Here is a 19,624-nt window from a genome sequence, read left to right on the forward strand (position 1 = left end):
TTTTAAAAGTATTCCTACTGTTTAGCAGCTTTTCAATTTTCAAATTTGGTCTTTTCACCCAACCAAGACGTTTAGTTTTTTTTTCCACCAGCCCTAGTCTAATTCGGCTCAGCTCTACTCTATTCACAGTAATGCTGTTAAGCATTACTGTGTGACATTAACGCTTTAGAAAAACTGCAAGGAAATGGTTAAGAATAAAAAAGTAAAATCATTATATGTTAAAATATTGATTAAAACAAAAAAATATGTTTGTTTTTAAAGGATAAAATAATCCAGTGGGATAAATATCGGGATCACATGGAACCGTTTTTCTCCGTTTGCCTTAAAATTTCAAAACGTGAGGTTTTTGCCCCAGTTATGGCGAGAACGGTAAGGACTTTAAAGCGTAAAACCGCAAACTTTTGACCGCAGTGAAATTATTTTTTAAAGGTTGGATGTCGGATAGTCGCGCCGTGCTGGTTCGGCCGCCTTCCCCTGCAGCTGTCTGGACCAAAGGGGTTCAATCAGAGGCCTCGAGCAACTTTTTGAACCGGACGCTCTTTAGAGACGAATAACAGCTTTAATGTGTCTAAGATGAGAGAAAGCCGTGGATCTGATTTAGGTTATTAAATACAGCGCGCCCGTCTGCGTATAGAAAGCTGAAGTGTTTTTTATCTTTTCTTTTGTTTCCCTCAGGCATGGTTTATGGTTGTAAATAGTAAAATTATGTTTTGGTTTGACCCAGCGTTCATGTCAGTCCTTAATATTAATCTCGTCACTCTTCCGTTTAACTTTTCCTCAGAAAAAACCTTCCTTTTTCTCCTCGTTTCTCTCGTTCCATCCTTCGGGAGTGGGGCCGGGGGAAAAAAAAAAAACAGCCCAGGACTGAAAGAACTAATTGAAATGCTCGTTAAGCGGGCGGAGCCGAGTAGAGCCGGGCCAAATTGAGTCGGTGTAAAAGGAGTGAATGGCATCGCTCAGAAGAAAAAAAAACGTGATCAGAAAAAAATCTGTTACATTTTATTTAAAACAAAGCATATCACATGATATCTATACACGTCTGATCATTTATCTGTAAAATCTTTATTGGCATCCAAGCAATCTTTTTTTGGTGTTTTGACATTTATATTTGCTTACTTGCTGCACGTGTTTGAGGTTGGAAGGCCTACTCGCCTAAATATTTACTTCAGATTCAAGTCGGGACTTCCAATCCCAATAAACCGTTGACTCAATTAAGAGTTTAAACCTAAATCTGAATAATTTTTATCTTAACTCGTGTAAAACCGGTGCTCACCGCTTTCCAATGTCGGTACAGATCGACTGTCCCGTAGCAACGGGTTCTGGTGGCGACTCTGCTGCTGCGTCCTCTTGTTCTCTGGAGCCGGAACTTGGATCTGGGAATTGATATCAAGCTCAACTTGATCTTCCTCCACGTTCAACTTTATAAAAAAAAACTGATTTCCACGAATACGCTAACCACTCCACAAACTGTCAAGGTTTTTCTCTGCGCTTTGTATGAACTATGCAGCAACATGTTCTCTAAAGTGGCTGCTTGGCCTTGTGTGTTCCTGTAGCTGCTGCTAAGTTTCATATCAAGGCAGCCATTTTGGATTTTGAGGTCGTAGCAGTTGAGAAACCTCGCACAGATCCTTCCTTCCGGGTAATTTCTCCCCTTTTAAGACGTCTAAATTTCTAAAAAGTGGACTGCACAAACTTTTGCATCTTTAGAGTAATTAAGACATTCCATATATGTGTGTGTATATATATATATATATATATATATATATATATATATATATATATATATATATATATATATATATATATATATATATATATATATATATATATATATATATCAAACTTATTTCACTTTATTTATACGACGCCAGTTCAGTACACGACATCTTAAGGCGCTTTACAAAGTCACTTCAGTCCAATTATCCAGAAGGACAGGTTAAAAGGTTTTTGATCCAAGGAAGTTAGATCATCTCACTGACTCAAGGTTTTTTGTTAATTTGAACAATTATGGTTTACAGATGATGCAACCCTCCCTAAAACCTGAATTTTGGTTAAACACTTCAAAAATATATTTGGCTAATATATGAGTTTCACTGTTTTGAATTGAATTGGCTGAAATAAATTATCTTTTGTTTTGAATTTTTCGAGCTATACCTGTATATGTTTGAGATATGTGAACAAGCAGCTAGCATTAATTTGCTCTCTGTGTGCCTTATCAATAGCGCATCTATAATCACTTTCACAAAGCAAGACAGAAGCATTTTTATTTATTTATTAATTTTTCAGTAATGAGTTTTAAATTAAATGATTTAGCCTGGTACTATCAACATTTGATAATCCATATATTTGTTTTTGACCAAATACTAAAATGTCCACGTCCTGTAATATTACCGTTTTAAAATATGTCCTGGTACTATATCCTTAGAGACAATTCAAGATCCACCGCTACAAAGCATTCACACTCTTGACAACATATTCAGTTTTTTGGGACTTAATTCCTTATGCAGCCATCGTTGCTGTTTCGACCCCTTAAATATTGAAATGTTGCATAGTTCTTTTGCACAGTTTAAAACTGCATAAAGAAATGTGTATTTTAGTCCAGGATGGTTAGAGTTTCCACTTGTGGATTTCTTTTTCCTGAGGACTATTTTTGTACGGCACGAGTGCCAACATTCAGTATACCAGAGCTCATGGCTTTCACTGCCAACTTCCAAGCTGATGGTGGAAGTCTTATTACAGCAGGAAAGGGCAAAGGGAAGTCATCATGCAGCGCAATATTTCTGGTTTAGCTTTTCATGCCTTTCAAAGGGTTATTACGGTGCAGCCGCCAGGGTGTTTGGGGCCTGTGCTTTCTTCATCTTGGTTCAGGTGAGGCAAAAGGGGTAAAAAAAAAAAAAACTAGGTTTATTTTGTGCAGTCACAGTTTAAACTTGACTTTTACTCACACTCGGATACGTTTTTTGTCTTGATTTTCCACCTTTATGTCCATTAACGTTGACGGTTAGTGCCAGTAGAACTGTGCTCGTTTCACCGTGTCTGTTTGCACTAATCACATTTTTCCATGTCTCCCTCTCTCTTCAGGCAATGGTGGCCTGTTACCCTGGGAACGGAACAGGTTATGTGCGCCATGTGGACAACCCCAACGGCGATGGGCGTTGTGTCACGTGCATATATTACCTTAATAGAGATTGGAACGCCAAGGTATGGGAGTGACGACTGAGAAAGCAACTTATTTGAGTTTTGTTTTTTGTATCTTTCATTTATTTCGTTGACAGGCTTTTTGTTAGTCTGTCATCCTCGGTTCTGCTTTCCTGTGTATATATATCCACACCCTCCTAGAGTCAATTGTTCTGGTTATACTGTGATGCCTGCTGTATGACCGCAGCAACCGTCTGTAATTCTCTTAAAATGCAGAGATTTGGCTAATCTGCCTCGTCCAGTCAAGACCGAGAGAAGCGCACACTTCCCCGGAGCAGCCTGCACGATTATCTTTCAGCAGGAAATGACATTTACTGCCTGACAGACAGAGGAACTAAACCAGCAGGAATAATTTTGAGCTTTGAACATGACTAGTATGCCTACAAGAAAATTTTTTCTTTAAAAAATAATCTCTGCACCTGCATCCAGATTTAATCACAATCATCCTACAGCTGTGTACCCAAAGGGTTTCATTGTTTTTAGCATTATAACAAAGTCTATTAATTAATTGTTTAAAACGTTTATCATCTCAAAAACTTTATTTAAAAAAAGATTTTGACTGTAATTTTGCTTCAGCCCAAATTGGGCAGCTAACCTGATTTCAGTCTAGGTCTAAGTCTATCCCTCCATAAGGCTTTTTATCAGACTGATTACTAAAAGGGTCATGAAATCATTGTCCATCTGTGTCAGCAATTATCACCAAAAGAAATGCAAATCTACTGAATTTATTAGTCACTTTTGTGGTCATACTGGCCACTCAAAGCACTTTACACCACCCAGTCGCCCTCCATAAACGTGGACATAGTCGTACAACAATACACAGATCAGTAGGCAACTTGAGGCCCATAGGCACATCCAGTTGTTGCAGGAAGAAGTTGGAATCTAACCGTCAGCTTTCAGATTGGAAGATGGCTAATCCTCCCACTGAGCCAGAGAAAAAGTACTGCTAAGAATAAAACGCCTAAAAGATTTGATTATGACTCGAAAAAACTGTAAAGAAGAGCTTCAAGGTGGCCACAACTGCAAAATTTTTGCAGTTGTCAACCTGGCTGCGTCCAGCCAGGTTGACAAATGTCGCTATGGATTCTGTCAAAAACAAAAACACAGCAGACTCTTACTGCAACAGGAAACATTGATACAATCAGTGAGTGGAGTTTGCTTCTTATGCAAGAGAGCTGGCTAACTCTGCTCTGTCCTAGAACACCTACATGTATGAAGAGTGATGCCAAAGCATCCTCAGGAGCAACTCCTTTAAACAATAAAGGCACAGTTTTGTTGACCATCTGAGTAATTTCCAGCGTAAAGGAAGAAGATTAAAGTGACGTTGAATACCGATACTTGTTGAAGCAAAAATTGGGATCTCATCCAAACCCTGATAGCAGAAACATGGGGTCCCCATTAGTCAGGATTTAGGCTAGATGATGACATCTAGCACTAAAGTCAGTATAAAGAAACTGATCCTGCAAATATTTACTCCTCAGATTTTTATTCTTTTGGCTATAAAGGCCTTTAAAACTGAAATCTTTGTGTTTGATCTTCACTATAATCACAGTAAGGTGTCAAAAGAAGTAAAAATATCTTTGTTAAACCTTTTAGTCATAAATGTGTCCTAGACTAAAGGTATTTTAGCATATTTGTGGAATTAAAGGTCTCATCCAGTAAAGTTTGACTATGATCCAGATCGTTTTTTTAACATTGCTGATTCAGCAGTTTAAAACAGAAACCTGTCAACTAATTAGTCCTGGGTGCAATAGTTTACACATACAACTATGTTACATAAGCAATGTAACATACTAACCTGACCCCCAAATCAGTGCACAAAAATTTCGATTTTGGATCCAGTGACTTATCCACTTGATTAGCAAGGGAATTACCTGAAGATGCAGACTGCTAGTTAAACTCTACTTTTATCGTTAGCTTGCAAGTCAGTTCTGAGCTTTATTTAATCTTTTTGTTCAGGCTAGCTTGTTTTAACCCAACTTTAGCTCTTTGTTTTGGCTTTGAGGTTGTGGATTTTGCATTGATTTCCCCGTGGATGCATTGACTTTCTTTTTGACCTGTGCACCTTTTTGTAAACGGAAAACAAATGATGTGGCCTGTTTGCAGGTCCTAATTAGGTGTTGTGGAAAGAGCTAATGGATGCCAGCAAGTTGTATTTATCAGAGTTTGCTCTTTATCCCTTTGCTCTGTCTAACCACAGACCTGGCCACGAAAATCTGGGTTTCCTTGTGTAGTCGTCCTTTGCTGTTCATACTTGCATCAGTTACAATAGGCCCGGTTCCGCTGGCTCGTATTGGCTGCGCACCGCACGGCTCCGCTCACTCGAGTATTTCAGGAGTTCCGGGTTCCTCCGGCTCTCTTGAGCAGTAAGGCCAAACCGCGCTGACTCGAGAGGAGTTTTGAGTGAACGCCACCCTTTTTCAGTGATTGGCCACAGGGCGAGGAGAAATCTGAAGGTTTCAAAACAAACAAGGCAAAACTGAAGTGCGACACATTAATATTAACAATGAACAGAGTGGGTCGAACCAAAATGTCTTGGTTTTCAAACCATAAACCACACCTAAAAGGTGAAAAATGGACACTTCAGCTTTCTATACCCAGACATGCTGCATCAGATCCATGGGTTTATCGAGGCTTTCTCTCATTTCACATTGAAAGCTGTTATGTTTTGTCTCTGAAGCGGCCATCCATCCCCTTTTACTGTGCAAAGTGGCAGCTGTCTGCCTGTTCTGTTCTGTCTTTCTGAATTGAGAGTCAGAGCACCCGGGGGGAGCAGCGAGGTGCTTTGACAGACGTTTCCCGCTGAAAGGAGCTCAAACATGGTCAAGCCTAATATTCCCACCGCTGGCAGAGCAGCCCACAGCCTGGTAGTAATCAAAGCAGTAAAAATAATATCGCTGCAGTTAAAAAAAATTTAAGCTATTAATTTGTTGTCCTCTGTCCTGCCATATCTGAGGCAAAAGATCTAATGTAAAGCTTTAAATGTTAAGTACGTGTCTGAAAGGCAGCGGCTTCCTCTGGCAGCTCTGGACGCTCTAAAGAGGCTCGATCCGGGGAAACGTTTGAAGCTCGCTCCGCTCCCCTGGTTCAGCCGGGGATTAAGCCTGATAATCAAACCAATAAAAATAATTTTTCTGCGTTTAAAGTCTTTTATTTTTATTTTAATTAACTTGTCCTCGCCCCCACCATGGCTGAGGCAAAAGATCTCAGATTTTAAAATTTTGAAAACAGGCAGAGAGAGCAGCGGTGTGGTTTGGCATTTACTGTACAGCGGCTGCGAGGCCCGACGTTTACAAGCTTCTGTGTATCTTGTGTATACAATTATAGAAACATTAGTTGTATTTTTTTTCTTTTATGCTTATGTATATATATATTTTTATGATTTACCATGTCTCACAGAGTTCTTTAAAATGTCATTGTTGCAAACAGGGCTGGGAGACGGGGTGAAGTAAAAGTATTTTACTCTTCCAGGCCTTTCTAGGCCGGTCGAATCACAAACAGAGCAAAGATGATCTGAGCGGGGAGGAGGCGAGTCGGGCGGGCCAGTGGAACCGCGTCCAATGTGGGTTGTGTTGACTAAATCCGGGCGTTGCATGATACCTGTCAGGTCCGTGCATCATCCCCTGACTTTTAAAGGAACTGTGCTCTAGGACAGTGTTGGGCAAATGGATAATTGCTATCTGGTCTCTTATTACTCAAGACCTTGTTTGTTCAGAGGCTTTGCTTCGTTACAAAAAAATTGATGCTGCAACAGTTGGGTGGATATTTGTTTTGTGTTGGGTATATCCTTGTGTACATGTGAACTTCTATGAAGCACTAACAAACCCAATTGGGGGGAAAAGAGGAAAACCGATCCGAGGTCAGACTTGGGTGGAAGAAAATCAAGCAGCCACCAGAACCGTTTGAGCCGAAACAATGTAATTATTATGATGGGAATGTATTGGGGTTGTGTGTGTGTGTGTGTGAGGTGGGGGTGGGGGGGATTTTCTAAATCTGAATCTTATTAATTCCTAAAGATCGAGTCATATAATCCAAAGGTCGATTAAAAAACAAAATGCTTTTTCCACTGTGAACTTAAATGTGAGTCGGCATTTCTGACTCACACTCCACTCCATGGGTGACTTTTTAATGTCATACTTTAATAATGCACCAGGATATTTTCCAGATAGCAGCTTTAGATATCTCTGGTGTCTCTGTTTTCTACCCTGGATCTGTTTGGGTGTTCTGCCCCACAGCATGTTTGTAAAAAAAATTCTGAATATTCATGGAGAAGGTTTGGTCCTTACAGCCGCCATTAAAGCTATAGTTGGTAATCCTCTTTAGAAACACTTTTTGTTATACTGGGTGAAACGGTGTTTCCATCCTGACGGTAGTAAATCCATTATAAATTAAGAAAACGAGGCTGTTATTTGAACTCTGCAGGCTTGTAAAAACTCTGACCAATGCTGTCATTCGCACAGAATGGCAGGGATTGATTATAGAGTTTTTTGTTCCTGCCTTCACTTTTGATTTCTGGGGTATCACCTTATGGTAACACCAGTGTGGCACGTTCCTTGTTAGCTTCTGCTTGCTGGCTGCTCAAGCGCATTTCTAGTGTTTATGTATCTGGTTAGCTTAGCGGTTAGCTTTAGTACTAGCTTAGCAGTTAGGTTAGTTGTTAGCTTTGGTGTCAGACCTTCATTGTAGCTCTGCTGCTCTCACTGTATACTTTGAACATGGCCGAGTCTCACAAAGCAAACTGTGTACAATTTATAAGAAGAAGAGGAAAGCCTCAGTAGAAAAAAATATGACGAGAGGATTGGGGAGATTTATCTATTTATTTTTTTCACCCATTTCACAACTTTTCAGAGCAGGTAGAAGCCCCTTTATTCAAAAAGGGGCTTGGGGAAACTCCTGGAAAAATTGCAGACTCTACCATTACTACCATTACTTTATTAATTTGCTGTTGAATGTTTATATCATACTAGTATCAATATGTTGTATAACAACATAGTCATGTAATTCAGGTAACAGCGAAAAAAAATAAGTTTTTAGTGCCAGCAATCCAATTTGAGATCGGAAAAAAAAACAATCTGTTCTGAATCTTGGGCCAAATTGATTCTTAAAATTTGATTCAATTCTCAGCCCTAGAACATATTATTTAAAAAAACAATAGAGAGCACTAGAGTTCCTTCTAATGTATTAGAAACAATATCTTGCTAAATGATCTACACCCTGTAGTTCCTGGCGCTGCACACATTCCCACAAGTTTTCACTCTTCCCTATTCTTCTTGGAAAGTTGTTAAAAGATCAGTGGATTTGGATTAAGAGCGTCTGTCAGCATCAGTTTTCTCACCAAATATTTTCAATTGGTTTTAGTTGTGGACTTTGACTGGGCCACTTTAATACATGAACATGCTTTGGTTTGAACCTTTCTGGTGTGGCTCCAGCTGGATGTTTCGGGTCGTTGTCCTGCTGGAAGGGGAACCTCCACTTAGGCCTCTAGTCTTTTTCAGCCTCTAATGGTTTTTCTTCCAGGATTATTCAGCATTCTGTTCCATCCATCTTCCAGTCATGCATGATCACGTTCAGTGTTGGGGAGTAACAGATTACATGTAACGACGTTACGTAATTTAATTACAAGAAAGAGTAACTGTAATTCGTTACAGTTACAATGAGAAAATATGTAATTCAGTTACAGTTCCGAAAATATTAAGAATTACATATTTAGTTAAATTTTTTTAAATATATAAAGAAAAACCTTTGCGAAATATGTAATGATATTTTTATTGCTTCGCGCCCTGTATCGCCATTTCCCGCTACGGCTCCTTGTCTCTATCACTCTGATGATCCATCCTGTGCTGGTGGAGCCTTCTGAAAGAACAGCAAGCGAGCGGACGTTTCACGGTTTTATTTCAGCTCAAGCAGCGCATCAAAAATGACAGCCTTCAAGCTTGTTGACAGCCACCTCTTGTTATTCACACACAACAATAAACCGTGAGAGCCGACGTGTGTTGTGAGACTGCAAAACTTTGTCTTAAGCGGAAAATCAAACGTGCGTCTACACAGCTCAGCGTTCACAGTGTTGCGTTCGTGAGCGTCGGAAAGCTATGGTGCATTCATGAACATGGGACATTTCAGTTTTACAACGAAAAAGGCAGAAAACGGAACAGAACTTAACTCATACAATAATGTATTTATATAACAGTGTGGGCTTTCTTACAATACTGAATGCTCTATAATTGTATTTGTTATTTTTGATTATGCACATCTGTTAGCTTTTTATTAAAAAAAATCTATAATATTACAGCAGCAAATTATCAAAGTTTTTCAAAGCCTGTTTAAAAGCTCCAAATGGGGCTTCAGATCATACAGCAACAATTGTGCTGTCATTGTTTTACAGGGCAGAATTTGCATTTGCTGACTCTTGTCCTTTAACTACTGATGGATATACAGGAATAGTCATACAAGTGTCAATTCCCAATTCCGCTTTTTTAAGGTTCACATTCAGTTGTCAAAAATTAAATGTTAACCAAGGGTCAATACTCATTAAAACCTTAAAGTAATCAAAAAGTAATCAAAAGTGATTAGTTACATTACTTTTTAAAAGTAATCGAAAGTTACACTACAATTACATTTTAAACAAAGTAACTTGTAACATATTACATTTTTAAAGTAACATACCCAACACTGATCACGTTTCCCTCTGCATGATGCTGCCACCACCATGTTTCACAGTGGGGATGGTGTGTTCAGAGTGTTGTGCAGTGTCAGTTTTGTGACATTCAGCGAATTTTCTGTGGTTTCAAGAAGTTCGCTTTCAATCTCTTCTAACAAGAACACCTCCACGTGTTTGTGTCCCCTACATGGCTCGTGCCCAACTGTAAACACGTCTTATGACTTCCTGTCAACAGTGGCTTTCTACTTTACAATCGTCCATTAATGCCAGGTTTGCTGCGTCCATCTATAATCGCTGTCCCATTTACTTATTCTTTCCACTGGGTTTTTATTCAGGGGTGTCAGCGTAAAGGTGACTGAATAGGAATGCAGTCTGCAGTTCCAGAAAATATTTGTACAAGATGTTAAACTGTACGATGTACTACTTTATGGGTGGACTATCCCACAAAATCCATGTAAAACATGTTAAGTTCTGCACACGTTTAAGTGCACATGATTAACCGCCAGTTGAGCTGGAAATAAAGGTCCTATTTTTCCGAACGAGCCCTGATTTACTGTAAACCTTGATACCAAAGATAAACGGCTCTACTGGTTTCTGCAGCGACGGCACGTGACTTCCTCTTGTGCGGGGTTATCTCACATGTCATGAGGGTGTCGGGCTTTGGCAGGTTTTTTACTCTTCTGACAGACGGTGTCACTATCGCCCTCCATCTCAGGTTTTTATCTGACCCCCCCGAGCATTAAGTTAGGAAATGTGTTTCCGTAGGGAACAAAAAGCAATACCTTTTTTAGAAAGCTGTCGCATCTGTCAGATGTTTGCACATGTTGACCCTCGCAGCAGCTCAGCACCATGGAGGCCATGAAGTCGTGGCCTTCACTCCATCAGACATTATGTACAGGTCAGCCATTAAAACCCTTGGCCATCTGTCTTTTTTTTTTTTTTTTTTTTTTTTGACCCTGTTGAGAGTCCGGTGTCTTGATTAATTCACTGAAGTCACACCACCGGTATTCCCCCTATTCAACATGCTTCAAATGGGAATAACATTACAGGGCCACTTAAGGGCGTGAACCTTTTCAGCACTGAGGGTTTGCGTGTGAACACAGAGGGTCCTATCATATCAGCAAAGTGAGAATTTAGGCAACAGGCTTGCAGCAATCTGCTTTTTCACTCCAGGTCCTTTATCCAGCCGGAGCAGTTTTCCTGTGGGTTATTCTTCCTATCCCTCCACAGGAAAGCCGTCCCCTGCTGCTGCTTCCTATCCTGAGCGTTTCTCCTGGCCCTCTGGGTCGGACGGCGCTCGGCCTTAAACGTTCTCGCTCCTCTTTGATCCGATGTAAAGAGAAGGGCCGCATGATGGTCGACCATTGTGTCCTTTTTATAACCTTTTTCAAGGCACACGTTGATAAATAACATTGTTGGCAAAGTTAATTTCAGTAATTCACTATAAGTGGAATCCATTTAGTCAATTCATTATATCCAGAGATTGATTAAAAAAATATCCTTTTAATTGTTAATTTAGATGATTTTGGCCGACAGCAAATGAAAACTCCAAAATTCTGTTTCTTCTGAAAATCATATTACAGCATAAAACCAATTTAAAAAAAATAAACTGTTCATATTATGACCTACATGATTGTAGGGAGACTGCTGACTGCCTCCCGTAAGCCCCAAAAGTTCTTTGCTAAAGATCCAGCCTGTTCACAGTGCCGTATGCAAGCCTGTTAATGGGAAGCTTAATGGTAGAAAAAGATGAACGGGCATAACTGAAGTCTTTTAATTTAAAGCCCAATCAAGAGTTTCATAGAGATTCACCAGTGGTGTCAAAAGTACACACATTTGTTACTTAAGTAGAAGTATAGATACTGTAGTTTAAATACACTCTGGTAAAAGTTGAAGTATCAACTTGACCTCTTTACTCAAGTAAAAGTAAAAAAGTATGTGCTTTAAAAACTACTTAAAGTATAAAAGTATAAAGTAACCTGTAAAAAAAAAAATGCCACTATATGAATTGAAAGCTTAATTTAAACACTGATTAGTTGTACATGCGGCCCAAGACACAACATAATCATTAACCCATTAGTCAAAGACAAAGTCACTCAAGGAGCATGTTCTCTCTCAAACTTTATAGGAATTCAATTCAAAACAGAGATAGTATTCAAGACTGCAGAACTGCCAGAACATAAATGTGTGAGTTCCATCAAATACCTAAGGTAAACTATACCCTTTGGTCACTAGGTGTGGATGGCGCCAATGATCTGCATTGGATGGCGCACATTGCGTGAAATAAATAATTATACATTTTAAACTGAAGCCAAGAGTAACGTTTGTTTTAAAAATGTCAGGAATAGAAAGTACAGATACTTGTGTGAAAATGTAATGAGTAGAAGTAAGAAGTAGGAAGAAAAATAAGTAATGGAGTAAAGTATAGATACCTAAAAAGTGTACTTAAGTACAGTAACAAAGTATTTGTACTTCGTTACTTGACACCTCTGAGATTCACACAAGGGGAACCGCGGCTGGAGTCGGTACGTCAACTTTATCCACACGTTTTAATGGAAAGTTGAGTGGAAGGACACAGTGCGTCATGAAAGGCACATCATCCAAGTTGCTTTTTCAGTTAAGCTCATTTATCCCTGCTTCAGTGACCGTGGTATCACTGGACAGCGGCCTGAACTAAAGCCCATAAAGCAGAGGTCTCCACATGGACTGCTGTCTGGACACAGACCCAAACGATACCTTATCTGGACCCAGATGTGGTTGTTTTTCCAGCTGAGGATTTACGGTAACAGTGTGTGCCGGGCTTGTCTAGACTTCCCGGCACACCTGTATGGCGGCTGGCTTCCTCTAAGGAATACTGTATTCTGTAAAGGTTGGGCGACTACAAAATTAAACCCAGATTAGGACAGAAATCGCAGCGCAGGTCGTCTATCAGCAGGTTGGATTTTAAATCAACGTACAAATGACCCACCTCAGCTGCCATGACTGCCGTAGTCTCAGTGTATCGGCTGAGTGTATTTTACATGACAAAAAAAGCAGAAAACGTGATGCTTTGTACTTATTTTTTTGGAGCTTTTTATTTTACTTTATTACAAACTGTATTTGTTGCTAAAAAAGAGAAGTAAAATCAAGCTGTTTAATTAGAAGTAAAGTTTTACACTGCAAAAACGGATCTAGAAAAAAGTAAAATGTTCTTAAAATTAGTGTTTTTGTCCTAGATTTGAGCAGGTAAATAAGATTATTTGCCAATGGAATGAGTATTTTTACCCCTAAAATAAGATAATTAGATATAATGCACTTGAAATAAGATGATGGAGATGAATTCTTCCTATTTTAAGTGCAAAAATCGTATTCTATTGGCAGATCATCTTATTTACCTGCTCAAATCAAGGAAAAATACACTTATTTTAAGAACATTTTACTTATTTTTAGTTCCGTTTTTGCAGTGTAGCCATAAAGCTGAGGCTTTAAACACCTCAGCTGATCTGCAGGCTGATCCCCTCCTTGCCGCGCTGCGTCGATGCAGTAATTGACTACGTATACTAGGGCTGAACAATTAATCGCATTCTCAATCTAATCGCGATTTTAAAAAAAAAACAAAAAAAACAACGCAATTTCCAAATCGCAGAGGTCAGCCATTTTTGGCTATGTAACAATTAGTGAATCAGACGCGTCCTTTAGGTGTTGGTAAAATGTTTAAAGTTAGTTTGCCTCCACATGGAAGGGAAGACAGTTGCAGCAGTGAGATAATCTCATTTTATTACTTATAATAATAATACATAGCATTAAGTACTGGTCAATCAGTTTAATACATAGACTTGCTTGTTGGTTACACTTTATGTCCAACAAGGATTGATGTCCAAATCAATTAAAATCTGTTCCTTTGAATAATATTCTGATTAATAGAAACATTAAAAGTTCTTGTTTTAATTAGTCCTTGTTTACAAACATCTTTATTTAGAGGCCATTTTTGTTGCTTGTGGTTAATGCAGAGAAAAGTCAAAATTGCAATTTTGGTTGAAATATATTGTAGGCAGAACGCAATCATTTCTGCTCTGAGTTTAGATGCTGTGGCTCTTTTAGCACCTAATCTGCACAGCCTGGAAACAAATTGATTTGTTTGTATATGTCTAAAAAGACATGATAAATTAAACTGGGGGGGGGGGGGGGAGGTTGCATTAAATGGCAATATTAAGAAAAATTCGTTCAGCTCTGACGTATAATCTACAGTACTACTACACGCTGACGGTTTACTAATAAGCTTTCACTATTCTGTGGTGTTCTAATTTTCTGAGAGGTTTGCAGTAGCATTGACCATAATCAGAAAATTAGCAGCTTGAAATGTATCATTCTGTGTAATTAAAATCTGTAGGACCTTTTTTTTGAGTTATTGATAGGAATGAACCTTGATGGTTCAGAGTCTCCTTCGCCTTCTCGCCGCTGTGTGGTCAGAGATCTCTTTGCCGTCGCCTCGTCCCGATCTAACCAGCTCTTCCTCTGCCCTCCCAGGAACACGGTGGCCTGCTTCGAATCTTCCCTGAAGGAAAGGCCCAGTTCGCCGACATAGAGCCAAAATTCGACCGCCTGCTGCTCTTCTGGTCAGACAGACGAAACCCTCACGAGGTCCAGCCCGCTTTCTCCACAAGGTCAGCATCGAAGCCCGCGCGTCCTCAGCCGTGGAGCGGCGTCGCCTGGCCGCCGCTCACCTCCTGTGCTTCTATCCCCGCAGGTATGCCATCACGGTGTGGTATTTCGACGCAGACGAGCGAGCCAGAGCTAAAGAAAAGTACTTAACAGGTAGGACCCGACGGAGCACTTTCCATCTCTCGCTGCTGTTTGCCCTCCGCGGCGCTGACCTCTGGCGTTTCCTCTGTGTGCAGGCGCAGGAGAAAAGGGAGTAAAAGTCGAACTCAACAAATCCTCCGAGCCCAGCTAGTGGGACGGCGGCGGCGGCGTCCCGCGCCAACATCCATTAAGTGCTCTGTCCTAAGAAAGTGGCCTATAGAGCGCGCCTGTGTGTGTGTTTTACATAGGAGCACAACTGAGTTTTGCTTAAGTGGGTTAAAAGGTCTTCATTTACAAAGACGAAATAAGAGGACGGAAATCAGCTACACACTACTCTCTGTTCATTTACGGTAAATCTGGACAAGCCAGAGGACAATGAATGTCATAACATTGTACTAAAAGGGATTGTATGCTTCTTTTTTTTTTTTTTTCCCTCTTATTAATAGAGAATGCATCTACAGTACAGCTGAGCTGGCTAAAGAAGAAAAAAAAATCTGATCCTCATATTTTGTTTTCCCAAGTTGATTCCTTAAAGGTACAGTGTTTTGCTTTTCAGGTTATTTTTTTGCTCGCATCATAGAATAAGCTACTCCGTGCATGTAAGGATCCAGGAAGTTTCAGGAACGACCTGGACTCAGAGACAACCCAGCTCTGCTTTGGTCTCAGTCCCAGTTCCTAATGCTGCAGCTTCCCGGATCCATGTTTTAATGGCCTTGTTTTTCTGTCGCGCTCGGTAACATGAACTGTTTTGAATCAGCAGAATGTTGAGCAGAGACTTACATAAACATTATCTCTGAGTGGGATGCAGCCTGGCTCGCTTTGATCTGTTGTTTTTTTTTAATGCAAAGTGCAGTGCGCCCTCTGCAGGACACTTATTTTGTGTACAGCACCTTCATGTTTGTGCCAATGTTTGTTTTTGTTGCTGTTTTTTTTTTTTTTTTTCCTCTTTCGAACCTGAGGATGAATGATAAGTTGCTGCTGATCGGATCCCTTCAGGTCTCAGGCTAGGCATGGGCCGGCGTTAGTCACGCGGTGCGATAGAGTCCACTAAACAATGCCACCGTACCGCTGCATCTGCAACAAAAAAAAGAAAGAAAAGCAAATACAGTTGTTTTTCAAAATAAAAGCGCCATGTTTATTTTCCTGCAGGCAAGTGTAAGAAGAAAAACAACAGTCTGCAGTTTCCTTTGCAGACCCAGTTACTCTAAGAAGCGAAGATGCTTGAAGATTCAGCCGGACTAATATTTAGTTCTGAGAACTGCTTCCCGTCTGTGTTGCACGGAGCTCGATTTCGCTGCGTTTCTTTTGGTTTTGCCTCCAAACAAAAAGCTCATCTGTCACTCACTGCAAAAGCTTTTCTCTCAGGTTACGGTCTGGAGAATTTGAGCTGAAAACACGTTAACCTTTTAGGTCTGGAACCGAAATGCTGCTCGTTTACGTTTGTCTTGTTCAAACACCCATTTCTAGGGCATTTACTCTTCAGTTCAAGGCTACGTGACTGAAGGTCTTTTTCTGTGTGTGTGTGTTTGTGTTCAGACAGGTGTGCTGTAAATAGTTATGATGCATCGTTAGTTGCATCCCCACACCATGATGTCTGAGCCGCCGTGCTTCTCCTGCTGTCGTCAGTTTATAGACTAACCCGATTCTCTGCAGCCCACATCATTTTTTCCAACAATGGGACTCTGCGGGGGCTTCTTGCCAATGAGTCTGCCTGCTCTAGCGCTCGCAGGTAACCAGATCCTTCTGAAACTGATTTAGTGGATGCAGTTTTTCCCTTTTTTTGTGATTCTTTGATCCATTCAAATACTAGTTCTCTGTTCCCTTCATGTTTTGAAGCAACATTTGCTGCAGTCGTCCCTAAATGAGGACCACCTGCATGACGCCTTGTCCTCAGTGATGGAAATCCTCACAGCCGTTACTTTAAACAGAGAACCCTTTCAATTAAGGGTTCAGTCACAGAACCAGCAGTGTTCATGCCACCACTGTTGGATCTGTTGGTCTTATGTTGCCGATCTGCTCTTGTAAAGTATTTCACCAGGTAGAAGTGTAAGCGCTGCTAAAACCAGGGTATGATCTGGTCAGGGACGTTGGACTGCTATTATTTTTATTGCAGCTGTCTATAACATATGTTAGTTATTTTTATTTAAAACAGAACAGCAACAATTGTCCTTGCTGCTCCTGGAAATTACAGATGTAACGCATAGCTATGAAATTGTCATTTTGTGTCAGAGACCTGCTAAATTTGGTAATAAATAACCTTTATGAAGCACTTTCAAAGTGCTGCACAGAAAATTTCAGAGAAACCAGAAAGCTGCACACAGTTGGAAAAAAAGATAAACGCTAATCAAAAGTTAAAAAAAAAAAAGGATCAGAATCATAATAAAAACATGCAAAAATAAGTATGCAGTAAAAGCATGAAAGTAAAATCTGATAATTCACCTTTTTGCTGTTCTGTTTTTTTGTTTTAAGAGTGAGGTTAGCTGTTAGCTTGTTAGTTAGTCAGGCTATCTGCTCCGGTCGACTACTTAGCAGGCGTTGCTCTCCTGGCTGGCCTGGTATGTAATTTTTAAAATGTGTTACCTTTAATAGCAGTAATGGGTGGTGCAAAAAGCTGAAATTGTCTTTATCGTAAACACAAAAAGTCCACTACGATGTTTTCAGCCGGCTGACCAGCAGTGCTCAGCAACAAGCGGGTCGGCGGTGACCATTAGTTACCCTGTGGCCCCAGAGAGCTGCAGAAAGCGCTGCTCGCTCCGTGTTTCTGCATACTGCTGGCCAGCAACGGGTGGGGGAGGGGCGGTACTGCATTACTCTAAAACTCAGGTCTCTCTTCTACTTTCTGTCTCGCATCTCCCCAAAAGGATATTTTCATCACATTATTATTTTTTTGAAACCTCAGCTTTTGAAAAATCTCGGCGCGTACCGTGATGCCAGCAAACCTGCCCATGCCTCGTCTCATGAAGACCAGTTGGGTGACGCGTATGTTTATGTTGGAAATGTTGCGAATGCTAGGAGGTAGTCTAGGAAAAAAAACTGCCTGATTTAATAAAAACTAAAGAGGTTTTACCTTTTTTTTATAGATTAGGATTTTAGACCTTTGACGTAGTGAAGGACTAACAATCCGCTCTGTGTTTAACTTTCTGCCCTTTTTCCGCAACCGTATGCAGCACGTTACGGTAAATGCTGTTTTTTTGTGGATCGGCAGGAATGCGTCGGTTGCAGATGTGTTTCCTCTGCTCTGTGGTGGTTTCCGGAACATCCTGCTACGGTTTGCACATTTTTTATTTTTGTGTGGCGACATTTGGGCAGAAAGGGCAACAGAAGGTTAAACTGTAGCTGACCCACATGTCTTCAGTCTAAAGATTGGTCTTCCCTGCTTCCTTCTTACCCCAAAATATGAATAAAAATGAAATAAAAAAAAAACACATTTCCTGCATTATTAAGTGTTTAGAGTCTGTCAAAATGTGAAACGGTGTCTCAGCTAATGGAGATTGCAGAAAGACTTTTGAATACTATCAGCTATGGATCCATTGATTGCATTGTTTTCAGTAGTTATTGAAACATCTCTGCATTAACCCTCCAGTCGGCATATTGCTCCAGAAAGTGCTTTCTAGACTGTTTTTTTTTTTTTTTTTTAAAATCAGTTGTGTGCATTATGTACCTGTTAAGTCATCTGTTCCCGTTTTGTTGAATCGAATGGCTTTTTGATTATTTCCAGAGCATTTCAGGACAATCTTTAAACGCCATACTCACCATTACATTTTAAGAGTGTTAATATCTCATAGATGAGCTGTCACTAGCTAAAGTCTTAACGATCAGGGTACATTATGTTTGTAGTGCTTTTAGAGTGCAGTCGTCTTTTGAAAAAAGCTCAATAAAATTGAGAGAAGTGTGAAAGGTACCTGGCCTGCCGGTCTCTGTCTTGTACCGCTCAGCAGAAAGGCAGCTTTACACCGTTTGTTTTTGAAGCCTTAAAAAATATGTCATTGTAATTTAAAGACCTGTGACATTTTTATAATAGCTCCACTGCACAGAAATGTCAGTTTCTTCAAGATATTTTCTTCCCCCATGAGATTCTGTGCAGAAATGTTAATTTAGTTATCTTTGAAATCTTGAAAATAACAGCTCACCTGTGTAACCAGGAAAGTTAGGATTTTGACCTAATTGATTTAACTATGACATTTAAATTAAGTAGATGACAGATTTGGGTAAGTATTGGAAAACCAGGAATAAAAAAAAACAACTATTATTTCCAGACTTTATTCATTCACTCATTGTCTAAAAGTCTGATCCATTCATAATTTTTTTTTTTTCGTCCAGTCTGTCCAACCTTTATCCGTCCAATTGTACATCTAGTGTAAATGAATCCATTCACAGGGTTTCTACAGATTTAGAAAAAAACTAAATGATGAAATGTCCTTTAATTATCCAAGATTGCAGTTTTTTTATTTCCATTTATTAAAGGACAGAATCTGACATTTAAAAATCCTATTTTTTGTTAATTGCATCTTTACTGTATAGAAGTTTTTAAATGTTTAATTTTTTTTATGAATGTATGCTTGCCGAAGGATAAAAGCGTTGCAGATTTTACAAACGGAGCTGATCTAAGTAGTCCCTCTGTCCTTCCTGCCTTTCCACTCGTTTTTCCAACGTCTGACTTCTGCAGAACTATCTGGCATATTCATAGTAAAGCTAGTACTTTTATTTAGGCAGTAATGGGGACAAAAACCGATTGGAAACTCTGGAGATTAAAATGTAAAGTAAATGGAGTCTTGGGGGGGGGGGGGGGGGGCACATGGGAACCCTGTAATAATAATGAACTTAATTCAACCTTTAGCTGTAAATCCTTGATGATGGATAAACCCCAGAAAATAAATATCTGCTGACATGCCTCATGGTTAAAATATTTTTTTTCCTGAGTTAATTCTGCTGTTCATTTGTGAATTACTGTTTTATTATAAACATTTTTTTTTTTTTTTAATTTAG

General features: G+C 39.7%; 1 protein-coding gene across 1 annotated transcript; it reads left to right on the plus strand.

Annotated features, from left to right (window-relative positions):
* The first annotated feature begins 2,935 nt into the window (after window positions 1–2,935).
* egln1a (egl-9 family hypoxia-inducible factor 1a) lies at window positions 2,936–16,737 on the plus strand. Its single transcript, XM_036126041.1, has 4 exons — window positions 2,936–3,201; window positions 14,363–14,499; window positions 14,583–14,650; window positions 14,734–16,737. The coding sequence occupies exons 1-4, from the start codon at window positions 3,085–3,087 to the stop codon at window positions 14,787–14,789; spliced, it is 378 nt and encodes a 125-aa protein (XP_035981934.1). The 5' UTR covers window positions 2,936–3,084; the 3' UTR covers window positions 14,790–16,737.
* Window positions 16,738–19,624: the final 2,887 nt, after the last annotated feature.

This window comes from Fundulus heteroclitus, chromosome 22 (assembly GCF_011125445.2).
Source record: "Fundulus heteroclitus isolate FHET01 chromosome 22, MU-UCD_Fhet_4.1, whole genome shotgun sequence".
In the NCBI taxonomy this organism is placed as follows: Eukaryota; Metazoa; Chordata; class Actinopteri; order Cyprinodontiformes; family Fundulidae; genus Fundulus; species Fundulus heteroclitus.

Bases quoted from the DNA above. Each gene is read 5' to 3' on its own strand.
- egln1a (XM_036126041.1), top strand. From the start codon at position 3,085: ATGGTGGCCTGTTACCCTGGGAACGGAACAGGTTATGTGCGCCATGTG. The intron at 3,202-14,362 runs GTATGGGAGTGA...CTGCCCTCCCAG, and splicing joins ATAGAGATTGGAACGCCAAG to GAACACGGTGGCCTGCTTCG. The intron at 14,500-14,582 runs GTCAGCATCGAA...CTATCCCCGCAG, and splicing joins CAGCCCGCTTTCTCCACAAG to GTATGCCATCACGGTGTGGT.